At 44.5% G+C, this 23954-nt stretch overlaps 1 protein-coding gene across 1 annotated transcript in view; it reads left to right on the forward strand.

Annotated features, from left to right (window-relative positions):
* The window catches only part of adamts12 (ADAM metallopeptidase with thrombospondin type 1 motif 12), a 596791-nt gene that overhangs the window by 354097 nt on the left and 218740 nt on the right, over positions 1 to 23954 (forward strand). Inside the window, exon 13 of the mRNA XM_033032714.1 lies at positions 15759 to 15892. Within this exon, the coding sequence (XP_032888605.1) occupies positions 15759 to 15892 (134 nt within the window). The remainder of the gene's footprint in view (positions 1 to 15758; positions 15893 to 23954) is intronic.

Consider the following 23954-nt stretch of genomic DNA (forward strand, 5'->3'; position numbering starts at 1 on the left):
TTGTTCTATTTTAAAATCTAAAACCTCATTGTTAAGCGAAAGGCTTTTGCAAACATTTCCAATCATACAGCTGTGTGTGTCATTTGACGACACTTTGATGTGAAAAATTATGAACAAGCTGTATCTACACCCAATTTAAAATTAGCTTTGGGATTTGGAGGGTGTAAGTATCTTCAAAACAGAACTAACTTTTAAAATTATCAAAAACTTTTATTTTCTACATGAGAAACCTACTTTTGCGTTTTACCTTCTTCCCACTACTCTTCTACTGGAATTATATAGAATGTTATTCTCACTGGATTGCAGATGTATGAAGGGTAACTTTATAAAGGGGCACAAATAAGACCTTTTTTTCCCTCATCGATGGTGAATTTCTATCTTTCTTAAATATACTTATATACAGGCTACCCATTAGCCCTCTGGCAATCCATGTTTTTCCGATGATTTATTAAATATGTACAGTGGTACATTTTCTATTACCATCCTAGATTATTTATTTTACGGTTATTTGAGGTGTGCACTTTGGTATGTTAAACCATGGCAGAACTTGCCATGACATACATCCGCTCATCTATTTTCGCCGTCAACCCTATCCTCCTGCATTCTCGGAATAACCTTTGATGCCCTCACTAGTAAAGAACATATCAATCTCCACTCTAAAAATACCCAATGACTTGGCCTGCACTGCCATCTGTGGCAATTAATCCCACAGATTCACCACCATCTGTCGAAAGAAATTCCTCCTCATTTCCATTCTAAAGGTACGTCCTTTTATTCTGAGACAGTGCACATTGGTTCTAGATTGGAATAATCATCCATTATTTGAAAGATCCTCTCTGCATCCACTTTATCTAGGCATTTTATTATTCGGAATGTTTCAATAAGATCCCCCTCATTCCTCTGAACGACAGCGAGTACTGTTCCAGAGCCTCCAAGTGCTTTTCATACATTAATCCAATCAACCCTGGGCACATTCTCATAAACTTCCTCTGGATCTTGTCAATTTCCAGCACATCCTCCCTTCCAGATGTGGCTTGACCAGTGCCTTATAAAGCCTCATCGTTACATTCTTGCTTTTATATTCTGATCCTCTCGAAATGAATGCTAGCTTTGCATTTATCTTTCTTACTACCAACTCAACTTGCAAATTAACCTTTTGGGAAACCTGCGGCAGCACTCCCAAGTCCGTTTGCACCCCATTTAGAAAATAGTCTATGCCATTATTCCTTCTACCAAACTGCATTCCCTACATTTTGTTACACTGTATTCTATCTGCCACTTCTTTTCCCACTCTCCCAACTGCTCCAAGTACTTCAGCAGCCTCCCTGATTTCTCAACATTAACTGCTCCACCACCTATCTTTGTATCATGTGCAAACTTGGCCACAAAGCCATTGTTTCCCTCATCGAGATCATTAACATGCAATGTGAAAAATAACAGACCCAACACTGAACCATGCAAAAGGCCACCGGCTGCCAATGTTAACGGGGCTTGCAGGCGAGTTATAGGGAGAGATTGAGTAGGCAAGATTTTTTTTCTTTGGTTTTTAGGAAGATGAGTGGTGATCTTTTGTGTATACAAGATCATGAGGGGCGTGGATAAAGTGAACACACGCAGTCTTTTTCCCAGGGTGGAGGTGATGTAAAACCAGAGGGCATAAGCTTAAGTTGAGAACGGATAGATTTAAGGGCCTGTCCCACTGCTGCGACCTAATTGGCGAGTTTAGAAGAGTTTAGGAGAGTTTGAAAAAGTGTCATGTTGAAGACCTCCTTCGACCCCCCTTCGACTATGTTGAAGACTATATACGACTACCTGTTGAAAAATACGCCGCGACCTAGCTGAGGCCTCGAGTACGTGGGGACTACTCTCCAGCATGAAGGAGAGTTACAAAGACCTCTTAGGACCTCGTGTTGACCATGTTGCGAGTATGAGTCGTGGGGAAACTCTTCTAAACTCGCCAATTAGGTCGCCGCTGTGGGACAGGCCCTTTAAGAGGGAACTCAGGGGCAACTTTTAAATTCAGACCGTACCTGGAATGATACAGCATGCAGCTGTAGCAGCGGATGCAATTTCGACTTTTAAAACACATTTGGGCATATATGGATGTGAAAGATTTTGAGGGCTATGGATTATGTGCAGACAAATGGGGCTAGCCCAGTCAGCAAGATTGGTCGGGCTGGACAAGATAGACCAAAGCATCTGTTACCACCCTGTATAGCACCATGACTCTTTTACCCAGAGTAGGGAAATCAATAACCATAGATATAGATGAGAGAGGCAACATTTTCACTCCGAGGGTGGTTGGTACATGGGACGAGCTGCCAGAGGAGATAGTTGAGGCAGATACTATAACAACAATTAAAAAACATTTGTAGGTAGATGGATAGGAAAGTTTGATGGGACATGGGCCAAACGTGTGTTAATGCGATTAGTCCAGATGGGACATCTTGGTCAGCATGGACAAGTGGGGCCAAAGAGCCTCAACGAGACTCCACGACCTTAATACAGTATGTGCATTTGGATACCAGTTTTGATAACTCATGCCATTCTTTCGAAAGTAAGTAAGTAAGTAAGTTTATTGGTGAAGTATTCACCTACAAGGAATTTTGCCTTGATGCTCTGCCTACAAGTAACAACATGACATACAGTGACAATTACGAATGACTCAGAAAACACTAAACATTAATAATAATAATAAAACATTAATGATAAAACACCATTGATCAAGCATGCAAACCAACAAAATACCAGAACAAAGGGAGGCTACAGATTTTTGGCTGTTGAGTCGAGCAACTACTCGTGGATAAAAACTGTTTTAATGTCTAGCTGTGGCAGCTTTGACAATCCGGAGTCGCCTTCCAGAGGGAAGTGATTCAAAGGGTTTGTGGCCAGGGTGAGAGGGGTCAGAGATGATCTTGCCCGCTCACTTCCTGGCCCTCGCAGTGTACAGTTCATCAATGGAGGGTAGGTTGCAGCCAATAACCTTCTTTGCCGATCGGACGATTCGCTGCAGCCTCCGGATGTCGTGCTTGGTGCCTGAGCCAAACCAGACCATGATGGAGAAGGTGAGAACAGACTCTATGATGGCCGTGTAGAATTGGACCACCATTGCCTGTGGCAGATTGTGCTTCCTCATCTGCCGCAGGAAGTACATCCTCTGATGTGCCTTTTTGACTGTGAAGTCGATGGTAGCCCCCCACTTGAGGTCCTTGGAGATGATGTTTCCCAGGAACTTAAAAGACTCCACAGATGTAATGTTAAAATTGTACAAGGCATTGGTGAGGCCAATTGAGGGCCAGGATTTTGTTGCTTCAGGTGTGATAGAATTGGAGGGGCAAGAGGAGGAGGTGTTGCATTGCTTATCAGGGAAGATATTACAGCAGTGCTTTGGCAGGATAGATTAGAGGGCTCGTCTAGGGAGGCTATTTGGGTGGAACTGAGAAATGGGAAAGGGGTAGCAACACTTATAGGGGTGTATTATAGACCGCCAAATGGGGAGCGAGAATTGGAAGAGCAAATATGTAAGGAGATTGCAGATATTAGTAGTAAGCACAAGGTAGTGATTGTGGGAGATTTCAATTTTCCACACATAGACTGGGAAACACATTCTGTAAATGGGCTGGATGGGTTGGAGTTTGTAAAATGTGTGCAGGATAGTTTTTTGCAGCAATACATAGAAGTACCTACTGGAGAAGGGGCGGTGCTGGACCTCCTGTTAGGAAATGAGACGGGTCAAGTGGCAGAGGTATGCGTTGGGGAACAGTTCGGGACCAATGATCACAATACCATTAGTTTCAATATAATTATGGAGAGGGTCAGAACTGGACCTAGGGATGAGATTTTTGATTGGAGAAAGGCTAACTTTGAGGAGATGCGAAAGGATTTAAAATGAGTAAATTGGGACAGTTTGTTTTATGGGAAAGATGTGGAAGAGAAATGGAATACATTTAAAGGTGAAATTTTAAGAGTACAGAATCTTTATGTCCCTGTTCGGTTGAAAGGAAATAGTAAAAATTGTAAAGAGTCATGGTTTTCAAGGGAAATTGGACACTTGGTTTGGAAAAAGAGAGAGATCTACAATAATTATAGGCAGCATGGAGTAAATGAGGTGCTTGAGGAGTATAAAGAATGTAAAAAGAATCTTAAGAAAGAAATTAGAAAAGCTAAAAGAAGATATGAGGTTGCTTTGGTAAGTAAGGTGAAAGTAAATCCAAAGGGTTTCTACAGCTATATTAATAGCAAAAGGATAACGAGGGATAAAATTGGTCCATTAGAGAGTCAGAGTGGACAGCTATCTGCAGAGCCAAAAGAGATGGGGGAGATATTGAACCATTTATTTTCTTCGGTATTCACCAAGGAGAAGGATATTGAATTATGTGAGGTAAGGGAAACAAGTAGTGTAGCTATGGAAACCATGAGATTCAAAGAAGAGGAAGTACTGACACTTTTGAGAAATATAAAAGTGGATAAGTCTCCAGGTCTGGACAGGATATTCCCTAGGACATTGAGGGAAGTTAGTGTAGAAATAGCAGGGGCTATGACAGAAATATTTCAAATGTCATTAGAACCGGGAATAGTACCGGAGGATTGGCGTACTGCGCATGTTATTCCATTGTTTAAAAAGGGGTCTAAGAGTAAACCTAGCAATTATAGACCTGTTAGTTTGACGTCAGTGGTGGGCAAATTAATGGAAAGGATACTTAGAGATAATATATATAAGCATCTGGATAAACAGGGTCTGATTAGGAACAGTCAACATGGATTTGTACATGGAAGGTCATGTTTGACTAATCTTCTTGAATTTTTTGAAGAGATTACTCGGGAAATTGATGAGGGTAAAGCGGTGGATGTTGTATATATGGACTTCAGTAAGGCCTTTGACAAGGTTCCTCATGGAAGTTTGGTTAAGAAGGTTCAATGGTTGGGTATTAATGGTGGAGTAGCAAGATGGATTCAACAGTGGCTGAATGGGAGATGCCAGAGAGTAGTGGTGGATGTTTGTTAGGTTGGAGGCCAGTGACTGGTGGGGTGCCACAGGGATCTGTGTTGTGTCCACTGTTGTTTGTCATGCACATCAATGATCTGGATGATGGTGTGGTAAATTGGATTAGTAAGTATGCAGATGACACTAAAATAGGTGATATTGTGGATAATGAAGTAGATTTTCAAAGTCTACAGAGAGATTTATGCCAGTTGGAAGAGTGGGCTGAAAGATGGCAGATGGAGTTTAATGCTGATAAGTGTGAGGTGCTACATCTTGGCAGGAAAAATCAAAATAGGACGTACATGGTAAATGGTAGGGAATTGAAGAATGCAGGTGAACAGAGGGATCTGGGAATAACTGTGCACAGTTCCCTGAAAGTGGAATCTCATGTAGATAGGGTGGTAAAGAAAGCTTTTGGTGTGCTGGCCTTTATAAATCAGAGCATTGAGTATAGATGTTGGGATGTAATGTTAAAATTGTACAAGGCATTGGTGAGGCAAATTCTGGCGTATGGTGTACAATTTTGGTCGCCTAATTATAGGAAGGATGCCAACAAAATAGAGAGAGTACAGAGGAGATTTACTAGAATGTTGCCTGGGTTTCAGCAACTAAGTTACAGAGAAAGGTTGAACCAGTTAGGTCTTTATTCTTTGGAGCGCAGAAGGTTAAGGGGGGACTTGATAAAGGTCTTTAAAATGATGAGAGGGATAGACAGGGTTGACGTGGATAAGCTTTTCCCACTGAGAGTAGGGAAGTGTTGACGTGTTAACATTTGTTTTTTGAGAATAAAAACCCATTATTTTTTAAACACAGAGAAAAGAGTGTTAATGGCTGACGTGATTGTTATCGCATCTAATTCACTCAAGCACATCATCCAACTCTGGAGAGATGTTCAAACATAAATGTTACACAATTATTCTTTCATGCTCTCCATTATATTTCATCAATGCAGCCTGTTGAAAATTAGTTTGGCTTGCTTCCAGAGTGAGTTTCAAGGATATTTGTAGGATTTTCCGTCTTTTTCGGCAGGTGGGCAGTGGTGTTCTCCATATAGATATATACTTTGTTTTAGTCTGCACGGACCAACGTGCCCTTGAGGAAAGTGTGCAGAGTGTTAATGAGTGTGCTGAGCTACCTGACACATATGATTTTTGAAATGCATTTCCTTTGGCATTATCCCCATCGGGTCTTTTGTTAACAGGGTGAACTCGGAGATCTCAATCCTGTCATGCATCAAAGAATGTGAAGGAAGTCCTTCAGTACAAATGTGTTTTGCACTTTGAGTTTATAAATATATTCAGGAGCTCAATTACAGTTCTACTGACAAGCATACCTAACACAAGTGCATTGAAGAGCTGCCACGGACTTCAGTATTAAATTTGGCAGAACAACCCTCATGGGAAAAGAAGTTGATAGTGAAAGTCACCAGCGTAGGTTGGAAATATTGGCAGATTTTGTTCTATTTTAAAATCTAAAACCTCATTGTTAAGCGAAAGGCTTTTGCAAACATTTCCAATCATACAGCTGTGTGTGTCATTTGACGACACTTTGATGTGAAAAATTATGAACAAGCTGTATCTACACCCAATTTAAAATTAGCTTTGGGATTTGGAGGGTGTAAGTTTCTTCAAAACAGAACTAACTTTTAAAATTATCAAAAACTTTTATTTTCTACATGAGAAACCTACTTTTGCGTTGTATCTTCTTCCCACTACTCTTCTACTGGAATTATATAGAATGTTATTCTCACTGGATTGCAGATGTATGAAGGGTAACTTTATAAAGGGGCACAAATAAGACCTTTTTTTCCCTCATGTATGGTGAATTTCTATCTTTCTTAAATATACTTATATACAGGCTACCCATTAGCCCTCTGGCACTCCATGTTTTTCCGATGATTTATTAAATATGTACAGTGGTACATTTTCTATTACCACCCTAGATTATTTATCTCACGGTTATTAGAGGTGTGCACTTTGGTATGTTAAACCATGGCAGAACTTGCCATGACATACATCCGCTCATCTATTTTCCCCGTCAACCCTATCCTCCTGCATTCTCGGAATAACCTTTGATGCCCTCACTAATAAAGAACATATCAATCTCCACTCTAAAAATACCCAATGACTTGGCCTGCACTGCCATCTGTGGCAATTAATCCCACAGATTCACCACCATCAGTCGAAATAAATTCCTCCTCATTTCCATTCTAAAGGTACGTCCTTTTATTCTGAGACAGTGCACATTGGTTCTAGATTGGAATAATCATCCATTATTTGAAAGATCCTCTCTGCATCCACTTTATCTAGGCATTTTATTATTCGGAATGTTTCAATAAGATCCCCCTCCCCCTCATTCCTCTGAACGACAGCGAGTACTGTTCTAGAGCCTCCAAGTGCTTTTCATACATTAATCCAATCATCCCTGGGAACATTCTCATAAACTTCCTCTGGATCTTGTCAATTTGCAGCACATCCTCCCTTAGATATGGGGCCCAAAACTGCCCACAAAATTCCAGATGTGGCTTGACCAGTGCCTTATAAAGCCTCATCATTACATTCTTGCTTTTATATTCTGATCCTCTCGAATTGAATGCTAGCTTTGCATTTATCTTTCTTACTACCAACTCAACTTGCAAATTAACCTTTTGGGAAACCTGCGGCAGCACTCCCAAGTCCGTTTGCACCCCATTTAGAAAATAGTCTATGCCATTATTCCTTCTACCAAACTGCATTCCCTACATTTTGTTACACTGTATTCCATCTGCCACTTCTTTTCCCACTATCCCAACTGCTCCAAGTACTTCAGCAGCCTCCCTGATTTCTCAACATTAACTGCTCCACCACCTATCTTTGTATCATGTGCAAACTTGGCCACAAAGCCATTGTTTCCCTCATCCAGATCATTAACATGCAATGTGAAAAATAACAGACCCAACACTGAACCATGCAAAATGCCACTAATCACCGGCTGCCAATGTTAAAGGGGCTTGCAGGCGAGTTATAGGGAGAGATTGAGTAGGCAAGATTTTTTTTCTTTGGTTTTTAGGAGGATGAGTGGTGATCTTTTGGGTGTACAAGATCATGAGGGGCGTGGATAAAGTGAACACACGCAGTCTTTTTCCCAGGGTGGAGGTGATGTAAAACCAGAGGGCATAAGCTTAAGTTGAGAACGGATAGATTTAAGGGCCTGTCCCACTGCTGCGACCTAATTGGCGAGTTTAGAAGAGTTTAGGAGAGTTTGAAAAAGTGTCATGTTGAAGACCTCCTTCGACCCCCCTTCGACTATGTTGAAGACTATATACGACTACCTTCGACTACCTTCGATTACCTTCGACTACCCTTGGTTACCTACGAATAACATGTCGACCTACTACGACCTACTTTGACTAAACCTACGAGTAAAAAAAATATCGATTTTTCCATGGCGACCTTTTTTTACTCGCAGGCATTTTTCAGCATGTTGAAAAATACGCCGCGACCTAGCTGAGGCCTCGAGTACACGGGGACTACTCTCCAGCATGAAGGAGAGTTACAAAGACCTCTTAGGACCTCGTGTTGACCATGTTGCGAGTATGAGTCGTGGGGAAACTCTTCTAAACTCGCCAATTAGGTCGCCGCAGTGGGACAGGCCCTTTAAGAGGGAACTCGGGGGCAACTTTTAAATTCAGACCGTACCTGGAATGATACAGCATGCAGCTGTAGCAGCGGATGCAATTTCGACTTTTAAAACACATTCTGGCATATATGGATGTGAAAGATTTTGAGGGCTATGGATTATGTGCAGACAAATGGGGCTAGCCCAGTCAGCAAGATTGGTCGGGCTGGACAAGATAGGCCAAAGCATCTGTTACCACCCTGTATAGCACCATGACTCTTTTACCCAGAGTAGGGAAATCAATAACCATAGGTATAGATGAGAGAGGCAACATTTTCACTCCGAGGGTGGTTGGTACATGGGTCGAGCTGCCAGAGGAGATAGTTGAGGCAGATACTATAACAACATTTAAAAAACATTTGTAGGTAGATGGATAGGAAAGTTTGATGGGACATGGGCCAAACGTGTGTTAATGCGATTAGTCCAGATGGGACATCTTGGTCAGCATGGACGTGGGGCCAAAGAGCCTCAAAGAGACTCCACGACCTTAATACAGTATGTGCATTTGGATACCAGTTTTGATAACTCATGCCATTCTTTCGAAAGTAAGTAAGTAAGTAAGTTTATTGGTGAAGTATTCACCTACAAGGAATTTTGCCTTGGTGCTCTGCCTACAAGTAACAACATTACATACAGTGACAATTACGAATGACTCAGAAAACACTAAACATTAATAATAATAATAATAAAACATTAATGATAAAACACCATTGATCAAGCATGCAAACCAACAAAATACCAGAACAAAGGGAGGCTACAGATTTTTGGCTGTTGAGTCGAGCAACTACTCGTGGATAAAAACTGTTTTAATGTCTAGCTGTGGCAGCTTTGACAATCCGGAGTCACCTTCCAGAGGGAAGTGATTCAAAGGGTTTGTGGCCAGGGTGAGAGGGGTCAGAGATGATCTTATCCGCTCACTTCCTGGCCCTCGCAGTGTACAGTTCATCAATGGAGGGAAGGTTGCAGCCAAAAACCTTCTCTGCTGATCGGACGATTCGCTGCAGCCTCCGGATGTCGTGCTTGGTGCCTGAGCCAAACCAGACCATGATGGAGAAGGTGAGAACAGACTCTATGATGGCCGTGTAGAATTGGACCACCATTGCCTGTGGCAGATTGTGCTTCCTCATCTGTCGCAGGAAGTACATCCTCTGATGTGCCTTTTTGACTGTGAAGTCGATGGTAGCCCCCCACTTAAGGTCCTTGGAGATGATGTTTCCCAGGAACTTAAAAGACTCCACAGATGTGGAGTTGGGATGTAATGTTAAAATTGTACAAGGCATTGGTGAGGCCAATTGAGGGCCAGGATTTTGTTGCTTCAGGTGTGATAGAATTGGAGGGGCAAGAGGAGGAGGTGTTGCATTGCTTATCAGGGAAGATATTACAGCAGTGCTTTGGCAGGATAGTTTAGAGGGCTCGTCTAGGGAGGCTATTTGGGTGGAACTGAGAAATGGGAAAGGGGTAGCAACACTTATAGGGGTGTATTATAGACCGCCAAATGGGGAGCGAGAATTGGAAGAGCAAATATGTAAGGAGATTGCAGATATTAGTAGTAAGCACAAGGTAGTGATTGTGGGAGATTTCAATTTTCCACACATAGACTGGGAAACACATTCTGTAAATGGGCTGGATGGGTTGGAGTTTGTAAAATGTGTGCAGGATAGTTTTTTGCAACAATACATAGAAGTACCTACTAGAGAAGGGGCGGTGCTGGACCTCCTGTTAGGAAATGAGACGGGTCAGGTGGCAGAGGTATGCATTGGGGAACAGTTCGGGACCAGTGATCACAATACCATTAGTTTCAATATAATTACGGAGAGGGTCAGAACTGGACCTAGGTATGAGATTTTTGATTGGAGAAAGGCTAACTTTGAGGAGATGCGAAAGGATTTAAAAGGAGTAAATTGGGACAGTTTGTTTTATGGGAAAGATGTGGAAGAGAAATGGAGTACATTTAAAGGTGAAATTTTAAGAGTACAGAATCTTTATGTCCCTGTTCGGTTGAAAGGAAATAGTAAAAATTGGAAAGAGTCATGGTTTTCAAGGGAAATTGGACACTTGGTTTGGAAAAAGAGAGAGATCTACAATAATTATAGGCAGCATGGAGTAAATGAGGTGCTTGAGGAGTATAAAGAATGTAAAAAGAATCTTAAGAAAGAATTTAGAAAAGCTAAAAGAAGATATGAGGTTGCTTTGGCAAGTAAGGTGAAAGTAAATCCAAAGGGTTTCTACAGCTATATTAATAGCAAAAGGATAACGAGGGATAAAATTGGTCCATTAGAGAGTCAGAGTGGACAGCTATCTGCAGAGCCAAAAGAGATGGGGGAGATATTGAACCATTTCTTTTCTTCGGTATTCACCAAGGAGAAGGATATTGAATTATGTGAGGTAAGGGAAACAAGTAGAGTAGCTATGGAAACTATGAGATTCAAAGAAGAGGAAGTACTGACACTTTTGAGAAATATAAAAGTGGATAAGTCTCCAGGTCCGGACAGGATATTCCCAAGGACATTGAGGGAAGTTAGTGTAGAAATAGCAGGGGCTATGACAGAAATATTTCAAATGTCATTAGAAACGGGAATAGTACCGGAGGATTGGCGTACTGCGCATGTTATTCCATTGTTTAAAAGGGGGACTAAGAGTAAACCTAGCAATTATAGACCTGTTGGTTTGACGTCAGTGGTGGGCAAATTAATGTAAAGGATACTTAGAGATAATATATATAAGCATCTGGATAAACAGGGTCTGATTAGGAACAGTCAACATGGATTTGTACATGGAAGGTCATGTTTGACTAATCTTCTTGAATTTTTTGAAGAGGTTACTCGGGAAATTGATGAGGGTAAAGCAGTGAATGTTGTATATATGGACTTCAGTAAGGCCTTTGACTAGGTTCCTCATGGAAGGTTGGTTAAGAAGGTTCAATGGTTGGGTATTAATGGTGGAGTAGCAAGATGGATTCAACAGTGGCTGAATGGGAGATGCCAGAGAGTAATGGTGTATGGTTGTTTGTCAGGTTGGAGGCCAGTGACTAGTGGGGTGCCACAGGGATCTGTGTTGGGTCCACTGTTGTTTGTCATGTACATCAATGATCTGGATGATGGTGTGGTAAATTGGATTAGTAAGTATGCAGATGATACTAAGATAGGTGGGGTTGTGGATAATGAAGTAGATTTTCAAAGTCTACAGAGAGATTTATGCCAGTTGGAAGAGTGGGCTGAAAGAAGGCAGATGGAGTTTAATGTTGATAAGTGTGAGGTGCTACATCTTGGCAGGACAAATCAAAATAGGACGTACATGGTAAATGGTAGGGAATTGAAGAATGCAGGTGAACAGAGGGATCTGGGAATAACTGTGCACAGTTCCCTGAAAGTGGAATCTCATGTAGATAGGGTGGTAAAGAAAGCTTTTGGTGTGCTGGCCTTTATAAATCAGAGCATTGAGTATAGAAGTTGGGACGTAATGTTAAAATTGTACAAGGCATTGGTGAGGCCAATTCTGGAGTATGGTGTACAATTTTGGTCGCCTAATTATAGGAAGGATGTCAACAAAATAGAGAGAGTACAGAGGAGATTTACTAGAATGTTGCCTGGGTTTCAGCAACTAAGATACAGAGAAAGGTTGAACAAGTTAGGGCTTTATTCTTTGGAGCGCAGAGGTTAAGGGGGGACGATAGAGGTCTTTAAAATGATGAGAGGGATAGACAGGGTTGACGTGGATAAGCTTTTCCCACTGAGAGTAGGGAAGCTTCAAACAAGAGGACATGACTTGAGAATTAAGGGACAGAAGTTTAGGGGTAACATGAGGGGGAACTTCTTTACTCAGAGAGTGGTAGCTGTGTGGAATGAGCTTCCAGTGGAGGTTGTGGAGGCAGGTTCGATTTTATCATTTTAAAATAAATTGGATAGTTATATGGACGGGAAAGGAATGGAGGGTTATGGTCTGAGTACAGGTAGATGGGACTAGGGGAGAAGGGCCGAGATGGCCTGTTTCCGTGCTGTAATTGTTATATGGTTATATGGTTATACTAGACCAAATGCAGACCCGTTGGGTATGTTCCCCCAACGTGCGGTTATGGGGGGGGGAGGCGACATGCAGCGTCACACACTAACTACGCCCCTCCCCCCCCCCCCTCCCGCACTCACGCTAATGGAGGGGAGGAGGGGGGAGAGAGAGAGAGAGAGAGAAGGGGGGAGAGGAGAGAGGGGGGGGGAGAGGAGAGAGGGGGGGGAGAGGAGAGAGGGGGGGAGAGGAGAGAAGGGGGGGAGAGGAAAGAAGGGGGGGGAGAGGAGAGAAGGGGGGAGAGGGGGGGGGGGAGAGAGGGAGGGGGGGGAGTGGAGGGGGGGGATGAGAGAGGGGGGGGGAGAGGGGGGGGATGAGAGGGGGGGGGAGAGAGGGGGGGGAGAGGGGGAGCAGGGAGGGGGTAGGGGTGTGGAGGGGAGGGGGGTTTAGGGGAGGGACGGTGGGGGAGGGGAGGAGAGGGGGGAGGAGAGGGGGGGATCGGAGGTGAGGGGGATAGGCGTGGGGGGGAGAGGAGAGAGGGGGCAGAGTAGAGGGGGAGAGGAGAGGGGGGGAGGAGAGGGGAGAGGAGAGGGGGGGAGGAGGGGGGAGGAGAGGGGGGGGAGGAGAGGGGGGGAGAGGAGAGAGAGAGGGGAGAGGAGAGGGGTGAGGAGGGGGGGAGAGGAGAGGGGAGAGGGATGAGGAGGAGAGGGGGGAGAGGGGGGAGAGGGGGAGGGAGAGGAGGGGGGGAGGGAGAGGGGGAGAGAGGAGAGAGGGGGGGGAGAGAGGGGGGGGGGAGAGAGGGGGGGGGAGAGAGGGGGGGGGAGGGGGGGGTGAGATGAGGGGCGGGGGGTGAGATGAGGGGCGGGGGAGAGGTGGGGAGCAGGGAGGGGGTAGGGGTGTGGAGGGGAGGGGGGTTTAGGGGAGGGACGGTGGGGGAGGGGATGGAGGGGGGAGGAGAGGGGGGGGAGGAGAGGGGAGGAGAGGGGAGGAGAGGGGAGGAGGAGAGGGGGGATCGGAGGTGGGGGGCAGAGAGGGGGGGTGAGGAGGGGGGGAGAGGAGAGGGGGGAGAGGAGGGGGGGAGAGGAGAGGGGGGGGGGGGGGGGGGAGGAGAGAGAGTGCCTTTTTACTTCAACCCAAACCCAAACAACCATTTGCAGGCAGTGCTTTTTTTTACCTCTAACCATATTTTCATTTTCAAACCAAATTAAGGATACTCACAGTGCTGTAGACATTTGTCAGTGTCACTCAAAGCTCTGATTGAGGCACACCACTTGCAGAGACTGATTGAGGCACACCACTTGCAGAGACTGATTGAGGCACACCACTTCCTGGTTTTATAGTCCCTCCACCTCCCTCCAGCAGGGGCAGCAGAGAGAATGGGGAATGTTGTAAAAACATTAATATCTCTGTCAATTTTCATCGACGGGAAAAATCCTCGGCATACATGCGGCGGAGGGGGGCTCTGAGCGAGGTGGCCAAAAATGACGGCCGTAGGTGGCGGCGTACTCTCGGAAACCGCAGCACAGAAAGCCAAAACCGGTCAAGAACAGAGTTTTAGTAATATAGATGGTAGATGTGACTGTGGTGTTGTTGATGGTGAATGGGGTGAGGGGAGGGGGAGCTCTCCTAAAGTCTACAATCAATTCCACTCTCTTAATAGTATTGAGCTCTAGGTTGTTGCGACGGCACCAGGACGCCAGCTGTGACACTTCCTGTCTGTAGGCAGATTCCTCCCCATCCTGGATCAGTCCAATCAGGGTTGTGTCGTCCGCAAACTTGAGAAGCTTGACAGAGGAGTCAGTGGCGGTGCAGTCGTTGGTGTTGAGAGAGGAGAGGAGAGAGTGTGCAGCCTTGCGGTGCTCCTATGCTGAGCGTTAGCGCGTCCGAGATGTGCTTTCCCAGCCTCACATGCTGCTTCCTGTCTGTCCGGAAGCTGGTGATCCACCGACAGAGGGGTTCAGGCACAGTCAACTCGGAAAGTTTGGAGTGTAGTAGCTCTGGCACAATGGTGTTGAATGCAGAGCTAAAATCAATGAACAGGATCCTCGCACAGGTCCCCTGGCGGAGTAGGTGCCGCAGGATGTACATCCTCTGTTGTGCCTTTTTGGTTGTGGAGTCGATGTTTTTGGATTATTGTAAAACATCCCATAGATCATACAGATGTTTTTTTTTTTCAGGCTGATATTTAAGGTATATGATTCTACAGAATTTGTCTGTTCTTTGCTGTCCACATTTTACGTGTTAGCATACACAGTCAATAATAGTGGCAACTAAATTTGTTTTGTTTGTATCTTGAAGATTAGTTTTATTGATTACCAAAAGTAATACATAACCAAAGCAACAGAGGTACAGTTGTTTTTCCATTGCTGCAACAATGAAGTTGTCAGTTTGGTATTAGAAGCTATAAAATTAAATTATGATTACTAAAATGATTTCTGTCACAGCTATAAGATTAAGAATCAACAACTACCATGGAGTCAAATCAGACAAAATAATTATGATTTTAATAGTTTTAAACTTTCATTAATTATTTTGTAATTTGTTTAACCCCTTCCAACAGGGAACCTTCACAATGGTACCATGGGGTTCTGCTGTTCTTCTCCCTCTTACAATCACACTACTTCTACTGACCCCCTCTTCCCACCCGTACACCCTTCCCACCCTCCTTACATCCTCCTCCTCTCTGAATTCTCCTCTTCACCCCACAGTCCCTTACTCGAGCTTCCCTCCACCCAACTGATCGCAGCCAACACCCTTGTTGTGTTTTCATCATCCCCAACTGACCACCCTATATCCAGTACAGAACGGTAGGTTCTCAAACCAGTCCTTAACTTTATACCTCAATACTCCGCCTCAATGAATTCCTGGCCCGCCATGATGTGGAGCTTTTCATCCATCTCTTCTGCCTCTTGTACACATAACCTCTGCTTCAGAAAATTAGGCAGAGGAGACAAACGTATAGAGTAAAATAAATGAATATTGTTGGACGTTAGGAGGAATAGCACAAAAGGGACACAAACAACTTCACTAAATTACTTAATACTTCATATGTGTTTGCTAAAGTTCTGGTAGCAAAGTTCCAGCAGATTTATAAACAAGATATTTTTCACTTTTTCAGCTAATCCCTGTGAACTACATTGTCGGCCCAATGAAGGACAGTTCTCTGAGAAGATGCTCGATGCAGTGCTAGATGGGACATCGTGCACTGAAGCTGTAAACAGCAGGGACATCTGCATTAATGGCATATGTAAGGTATAGTTGGGTATGTTTACTTTATGTAAAGAACTATTTTTTTCTCAGCACAACACAACAGAATATAATAGGCATAAATAAATACAGAACAGATCAGTGTGACCATATACTATTGAATATATATACACACATATAAATAATCAGATAAAGTGCAATGGGCTATTAATGTTTAGAGTTTTGTTTGAGTTGAGTTTAATAACCTGATGGCTGTGGGGAACAGCTATTCCTGAACCTGAATGTTGCAGATTTCAGGCTCCTGTACCTTCTACCTGATGAGTGAGTGGCCAGGATGGTGTGGATCCTTGATGATGCTGGCAGCCTTTTTGAGGCAGCGGCTGCGATAGATCCCCTCGATGCTAGAGAGATCAGAGCCGATGATGGACTGGGCAGTGTTTACAACTTTTTGCAGTCTTTCCGCTCCTGGGTGCTCAAGTTGCAACCGGTCAGCATGCTCTCTACTGTACACCTGTAGAAGTGCGAGAGAGTTCTCCTTGACATACCGACTCTCCGTAATATTCTCAGGAAGTAGAGGCACTGATGTGCTTTCTTTATAATTGCATCAGTGTTCTCGGACCAGGAGAGATCTTCAGAGATATGCACGCCCAGGAATTTGAAGCTCTTGACCCTCTCCACCATTGACCCGTTGATATAAACGGGACTATGGGTCCCCATCCTTCCCCTTCCAAAGTCCACAATCAATTCCTTGGTTTTGCTGGTGTTGAGAGCCAGGTTATTGTGCTGGCACCATTTGGTCAAACGGTCGATCTCACTTCTATACTCGGACTCATCTCCATCAGTGATACGTCCCACAACAGTGGTGTCGTCAGCAAACTTGAGCAAACGCAGTCATGAGTGTAGAGTGAGTACAGCAGGCGGCTGAGCACGCAGCCTTGCGGTGCTCCCTTGCTGATTGTTATCGAGGCTGACACATTTCCACCAAAACGGACAGACTGTGGTCTGTGAATGAGGAAGTCGAGGCTCCAATTGCAGAGGGATGTGCAGGGATTCTACATCTTCAGTGCTACAGAGAACATAAAATGGTACAGCCCAAGAATGTCTGTGCCAAACATGATGCCCTGTGAAACTGATCTCATCTGTCTGTACATGATCCACATCCCTCCATTGCCTGCACTTGCATGTGCCTACCTAAAAGCCACAAATGCCATTAGCGTATCTGCCTCCAACGCACCTCTGTCTATAAAACCCAGTTTCCCTCCCCTCTCTGTTTTACAAAAACTTGTCTCACACATCTCATTTAAATGTTCCCCCTCTCACCTTATAGCTATGCTCTCTAGCGTTTGACATTTCCACCCTGGAAAGAGGTTCTGACTGTCTACCCTATCTATGCCTCCCATAATTAAAAATGCGTATCAAATCACCCCTCGACCTCTGATGTTCCAGAGAAAATAATTCAATTCTATCCAACCTCTTTCTGTAGCTGAATCCCTCTAATCCAGGCAGCATTCTGGTAAACCTCCCCTGCACCCTCCCAAAAACTTCTGCTTCTTTCCTGTAATGGGGCAAGCAAATCTGCATGTAATACTCCAAATATTCTTTGCCATTTCTTGCTATCTCGTGATTGCATTGAATTAGCCAGAAACTGGTTTATGTGATCGTGAGAAGTCAAGATTCATCATCTGTTCAGCACTTGTAAATGAACATGCTTTTGCATTTGCTTTTGCTGAAAGCAAATGCTTTTAGAATCTAAATGCAGGGTGCATGAATGAATGGTATAATTGTATGAATGGTATAATTATATTGAGTTATTATGCTTTTATAATGTTCTTTGTGGCATAACTATTGGTTCAGCCCTGGATGTCGTGCAAAATAACACAAAGTGCTGGAGTAATGTGGCAGGTCAGGCAGCATCTCTGGAGAATATGGATAGGTAACGTTCCAGTTCGGGACTCTTCTTCAGACTTAAGACAGGGGAGATATAACTTCCTTGCTCTTATTCAATAATGTATTTGTATCTTTTACGTCCATATTAACGAAAGAATTTCATTGGCAACTATATGGATGAATCATGGGAAATTAATGTGCTGGTACAGTAAGCAATTGGGAAAATGAGGAAAGCAATTATTGGAAGAGCAATTATTAATTAAATTGAGCCATCACCTAGATTTTTGTGCACTGTTCTGGTTTCTTAACCGAAGAAAGGGTATACTTGCAACATAAGGTGTAGTAGATTTGTTTCACCAGATTGGTTGCTATCAGGGAGGGATTGTCTTGTGAGCAGAATAATCAAACTGGGATTATACACTTCAGGCGTTAGTTGAATGGGAAGTGATTACATTAAAATATACAAAATACTTACAGGACCAACCTAGGTAGATTCAGAAATAATTCAGAAATCTTCCATCACTGGGATATATAGAATTAATACTTTGTCTGAAAATAAGGCGTTTGCCACCCAAAACTGAAACGAGAGGAGTTTTCTTCAAGAAAATAGCGAATGCTTGAAATTCTCAGTACAAGAAGGTTTAGGAGGCTCAGTTGCTAATTATATTCATGACAGATTGATAGACATTATTAAATCAAAGCAAATAGGTTAGTATAATAAAGTGGTGGTGAGGCAAAATATCAGCCAGGATTTTATTGAACCTGGCATTAGTGTCAGCATGGCACTGCTCCAGCTTCTGTTTCTACTAAATCGGACACAGAATTAAGGTGAGAGGGGCAGGTTTTAACACAAACCTAAGGGGCAACCTTTTCGCTCCGAGGGTGGCAGGTATATGGAATCAGCAGTCGGAGGAGGTAAAGAAGGAAGATAAGGCAGGTACTATAAAAGCATTTAAAAGACACATGTATAGGAACGGTTCAGAGTGATATGGGCCAAGTTAGGCCAATGGGACTAGATAAGATGGAACATCTCGCTGTATGATTCCATGACTCTAAGAAGAGTCCGCAGAAGGCCTGTTCAATGAACAAGTACAAAGTGCTGGGTCATGTTTAGTTTTAGTTTAGTTTAGAGATACAGCGCGGAAACAGGCCCTTCGGCCCACCGGATCCACGCCGACCAGCAATCCCCGCATATTAACAATATCCTACACACACTAGGGACAATTTTTTTTAACATTTACCAAGCCAATTAGCCTACATACCCTTATGTCTTTGGAGTGTGGGAGGAAACCAGCGATGTCAGAGAAAACCCACGCAGGTCATGGGGAGAACGTACAAACTCCTTACAGGCAAGCACCGGTAGTTGGGATCAACTAAACATAAGGGGCTGTCCCACTTGGGCGACCTAATCTGCGAGTTTAGAAGAGTGTCTTTGACCTTCAAACTCGCAGCATGGTCGACACGTGGTCCTAGGAGGTCCTATGAGGTCACTGGAACTCTCCTTCATGCTCGAGGGAAGTTCCCGAATACTCGTGGCCTCAGCTAGGTCGCGGAAAATCGTGGTCGGCATGGTTCTTTTGAACTCGTAGGGCAGTGGAGTGGGGTCGCTATTTAGTTACAGGCAGTCGAGGGCAGCCGTAGGCAATCTCCTTCGCTGACCGGGCATTTTGTTTGGCTTATTGGAGTTTTCAGGACCAAGGAAAACCTACCGGTAAGTAAAATGCCCACTAAACTTTATTATACTTCTTAAAAATGTCTCCACTCCTTCTTCCCCCCTTCTCCTCCCCCCTTCTCCCCTCCTTCTCTCCCCTTCTCTCCCCTTCTCACCCCTTCTCTCCCCCTCTCTCCCCTTCTCTCCCCACCCCTCTGCGCTCTCTAAAGGACTTACCGTACACTGTGCAGCCGTTTTACATTCCTCTTCATCGCGGGTGTGAATTTCAGACAGTGTTCCCCTGCTTTCCCTGGCCCCCGCCTTTGCAATGTGTGTGTGTGTGTGTGTGTGTGTGTGTGTGTGTGTGTGTGTGTGGTCGGTCGATCCAGCTCGCGGTTTCAACGCGGACGGTCGATCTAGCTCGAAGCTTTCCAGGCATGTGCCCTAGAGCTTGAAGGTCAAAGACACTCTTTTTAACTCGCAGTTTAGGTCGCCCGAGTAGGGCAGCCCCTTTAAAGTTCTTAGTGGATAGGATAGGCTAGATGCAGGAAAAATGTTCCCAATCTTTGGGGAGTCCAGAACCAGGGGTCACAGTTTAAGAATAAGGGCCATTTAGGACTGAGATGAGGAAAAACATTTTTTCACACAGAGTGTTGTGAATCTGTGGAATATTACTTCGGAGTCACGTGAGTGACTACGTGAAGAACCCCGCCAGGACGCATGCGTGTCATATCGCTACACGCATTGCAACGAGTCACAGCAGGGGGAACGACGTTCCCTTAGCGGCAAAATTTGAAAGCCGGGAACAGCAGGTAACGAGACTCTGCGTTCCAGAATTTGAAAGTCGGGAACAGCAGGTAAGAAGACTCTGCGTTCCTTCCACTTACCTTTTAGGTGGAGACATGGACCGGATCCACGAAGGCTGCGGGAAGGCTGGCGGGGGAGAACCGCGGAGTTGCTGGCAGCCGGCAGCAGCAGCCAAAGGCACGCTAATCTCCCGTAATGGGAACAGCTGTGCCCGACTTCGCTCCCGACTTCGCTCCTGCGCCGGCCCCGGCCGGTCGGGAGAGGTAAGCAACTAACAGAGTCGTTGACTCCGAGGAGTCCGACTCTGAATAGCCGCGAGCGGCCAGCGCCCGTGCGCACGGGAGCCGGTTGGAGCGGCTGCAGGATGGCTCAACAGCAGCCGGGAGTGGCCTATGCCCGAGAGCATAAGAGCCAGTTGGAACGGCTGCTGGAGGAAATACCCCAAAGTGGCAGGCTCCGGGAGATGGAGGCTAGCCACAGTGGGCAGATAGTGAGCCCCACAGCAGTACCTCTTGTAGGGCTGCACAGTATTTCTCCCTCATCAGAGGGGAACACCGAGGGTCAATCCTGGGCTGACTGCAGGAGCTGGAGAAGGAGCGGCTTCAGGAGCAGCCGCGACGGCCAGTGCCCGTGAGCATTGGAGCCGGGTGGAGTGGCTGCAGGAACTGGAGCAGGAGCGGCCTCAGGAGTAGCGGCTTCAGGAGCAGCCGCGATGGCCAGTGACCATGTGCATTGGAGCCGGTTGGGTGCCCGAGAGCATCGGGACCAGCTGGAGTGGCTGTTGGAGCAGGTAAGTGGCAGGCTCCATGAGATGGAGACTAGTCACAGAGGGGCAGCTAGTAAGTCCTACAGCAGTACCTCTTGTAGGGCTGCACAGTGTTCTCCCTCATCAGAGGGGAGTATAGGGGGTCAATTCTGGGCTGCACTTGAACAGGGGAGCAGAACATACCCCTAGTACACATAGGGTGCAGAAAACCTATTGGAAGACACTTACCATCAGGGAACTGCAAAACACTGAATGTTCCCAGTATCAACCAGTGTATTTGAAAACATGGCAGGGCAGGGAATTGAAACGAAAGAAAGTTCTAAAGTCCTAACAGCGGGACGGGGTCGGCCGCACTATAAACAAAAAGACATGACACTAGATCACCAGGATGCACTGGCCTTATATGCAAACCTGGAACCTCCTAACCTCCAATATTAAAATTTGGAGGCATCTTATCTTAACAGGTAAAGAACTTCACATAGAGGGAAACTCTGGGGCACATTAAGCAACGTCTAAAAAACTACTTCCTGGGAAATGCGCTAACCCTCATCACAGACACCGGCACCTCAACGACCACGGAGGATGCCGAAATAGTAACAAACCTACTAATAGTAACCATGGAGGAAGGTGGGTTTGGCTCCTTACGAGGTTGGTGGGAGATTACAGTTCTATCTGGATGCATAGAATATATTACTACCGACACTTAAATTTCAGAAGTATAGGGGTATACCTTAGAATTATTCATAACATTATCCTCCAGTTCAGCATGTACCGAACTGAATGTTCATGCTTACAGGAAAAGAAACAAACAAAAGCGCATACTGAACTACAGTGCCCAAATAAAATAGGAGTGATGGAGGACATCCAACACGAATCACAGGAATTCGTGTCCAAAAAATCCTTATCATAATATAGATGGTGGTTGCCACATCATCATAGATTTGACTAATTTGAATACTTTCGTACTTTATATTAATTACTAGATGGGAACCTTTGTTACTGCAAAGGTATTGATCCAAGGGTACTACATGGCAAGCATCGTATTAAAATATGCTTGCTATATAGCACTCATTGGAGGTGCCCACAGATGTATTTAACACAACAGATCATCTGCGGTTCACCCTTAACACAGTTCACATGGCAGTGAGTTTGCCGTAAGAAAGGGTACAGCCTTAATGGACGCTTGCAGGAAACTAAACCATCCATCAGACTGGTAGTAGAATAATTGGCATTAGTGGCTGTGTACCAGCCACATAAATCAGACCTTTACATAATCAAATTACTGAGCGCAATCATGCGTCACTCAAAAATTTAGGGGGGGGTCATTCTGACAGACCAATGAAGCTACGAACAGAGGCCACTATGCTACAAAAATGGTGGGAACATAACATTAGGCATTGTTCCAATCCAAACATTAACAGTTACCCGTCTATGGAACTATGGAACATACTGATGGGCCTTGAATTGGGATGCTACTAATTCCATCTCTAGCTGTGGGGGAGATGGAATGCACAGGAGGCATCATTACTAACGTTGGGCATAAATACCTGGGGAAGTGAGTGCATGCCATGGCTTTAAGTCATATTGTTCTGGGTTATATCATCAGTATGTTAGACTACAAATTGACTACACCACCGGGGTAGCATATGTCAACCATATGGGTAGAAAAATATCGACATCATGTGACTATCTGGCCAACACTATTTGGCAATAGTGTATCCAGATAGATATTTGGATATCAGCTACCAACTTACCAGGAAAACTGAATTTAGTGGCAGACAACAGGTCACGCTAAGTCTAGAAACACTGTATGGATGTTGGATAAAAAATGTATTGCTGAAACAGCACGGTATGGAACACCAGATAACGACCTATTCACATCCATGCTCTTACCAGTTATCAAATTATGTTCTTGGGAACCAGAACCTGGGGCAGTGGTTCAGATGTATCTTCACTGCTTGGGGGATCATTTATGCATCCCTCCTTCTGCCTCATCAGTCAGGTATTTAGGAAGAAACTATAGACTCCACGTCTCGTATTTTGATAATACCTGATTGGCCTACTCAACCATGGGTCCTGGTGATATCAACATGGTTTAGAACCATACATCACCATCCATCATAGACCTAACTTACTGGTTCTTCCCGCTACAAAGGGAATTACCCATGTCACAATTATATATAAACCTATTAATTTTTAGAGTTGAAAGCACCTATTCTACACCTGGGACTGACGGACCGAATGCGGAATTATTTCAGCCGGTCACAGACAGTCCACCTAAACATCAGTACTTGGTGTCATCAAGAAATGGGAAGTACTGTCACAACAATAATCATCACCCACAGATCTATGAACATCCCGTCTGTTCTGGAATTCCTGGCAAGCCTCCATTACGATGAGAGGCTCAGTCATAGTGCCATCAACTGCGCCAGAAGTGCTCTGTCAACATACCTGTCGCAAGGAACAGAACGGCATTCTGTTGGGACACACCCTGGTAACCAAACTCATGAGGGGCATTTTAATATTAATCCCCAAGAACCAGGTACTCCCAAATATGGGATGTGAGCATTGTACTGACCATGTTAAGAAACTGGTCTCCAGCTACAGCTCTGTCCCTACAGAAACTGACTATGAAAACAGTCATGCTGATGGCCTTGGTCACGGCACAAAGGGTCCAGTCACTACAGAAACTAAGGCTGGACAACATGATTATTTCATCTGGAAATTTAACTTTTCACATCAATGTAATAGTCATACAGAACAGACAGGGGTCAGCAGGCCTAAAAATAAAAATAAAAAACAGAATTCAGGGCCTACCCTACAGATGGTTGTCTCTGTATTGTAACACACTTACTATCATATATGAAGTATACTAAGATCATCAGAGGGAAGAAATGTCACTTTAATCAGCTACTAACAGCCACTCAAAACAGTGACAGTCCAGACCATCTCTAGATGGCTAAAACAGGTCCTAACAAAGGCTGGAGTGGACACTA

Source organism: Amblyraja radiata, chromosome 1 (genome assembly GCF_010909765.2).
Source record: "Amblyraja radiata isolate CabotCenter1 chromosome 1, sAmbRad1.1.pri, whole genome shotgun sequence".
Classification (NCBI taxonomy): domain Eukaryota; kingdom Metazoa; phylum Chordata; class Chondrichthyes; order Rajiformes; family Rajidae; genus Amblyraja; species Amblyraja radiata.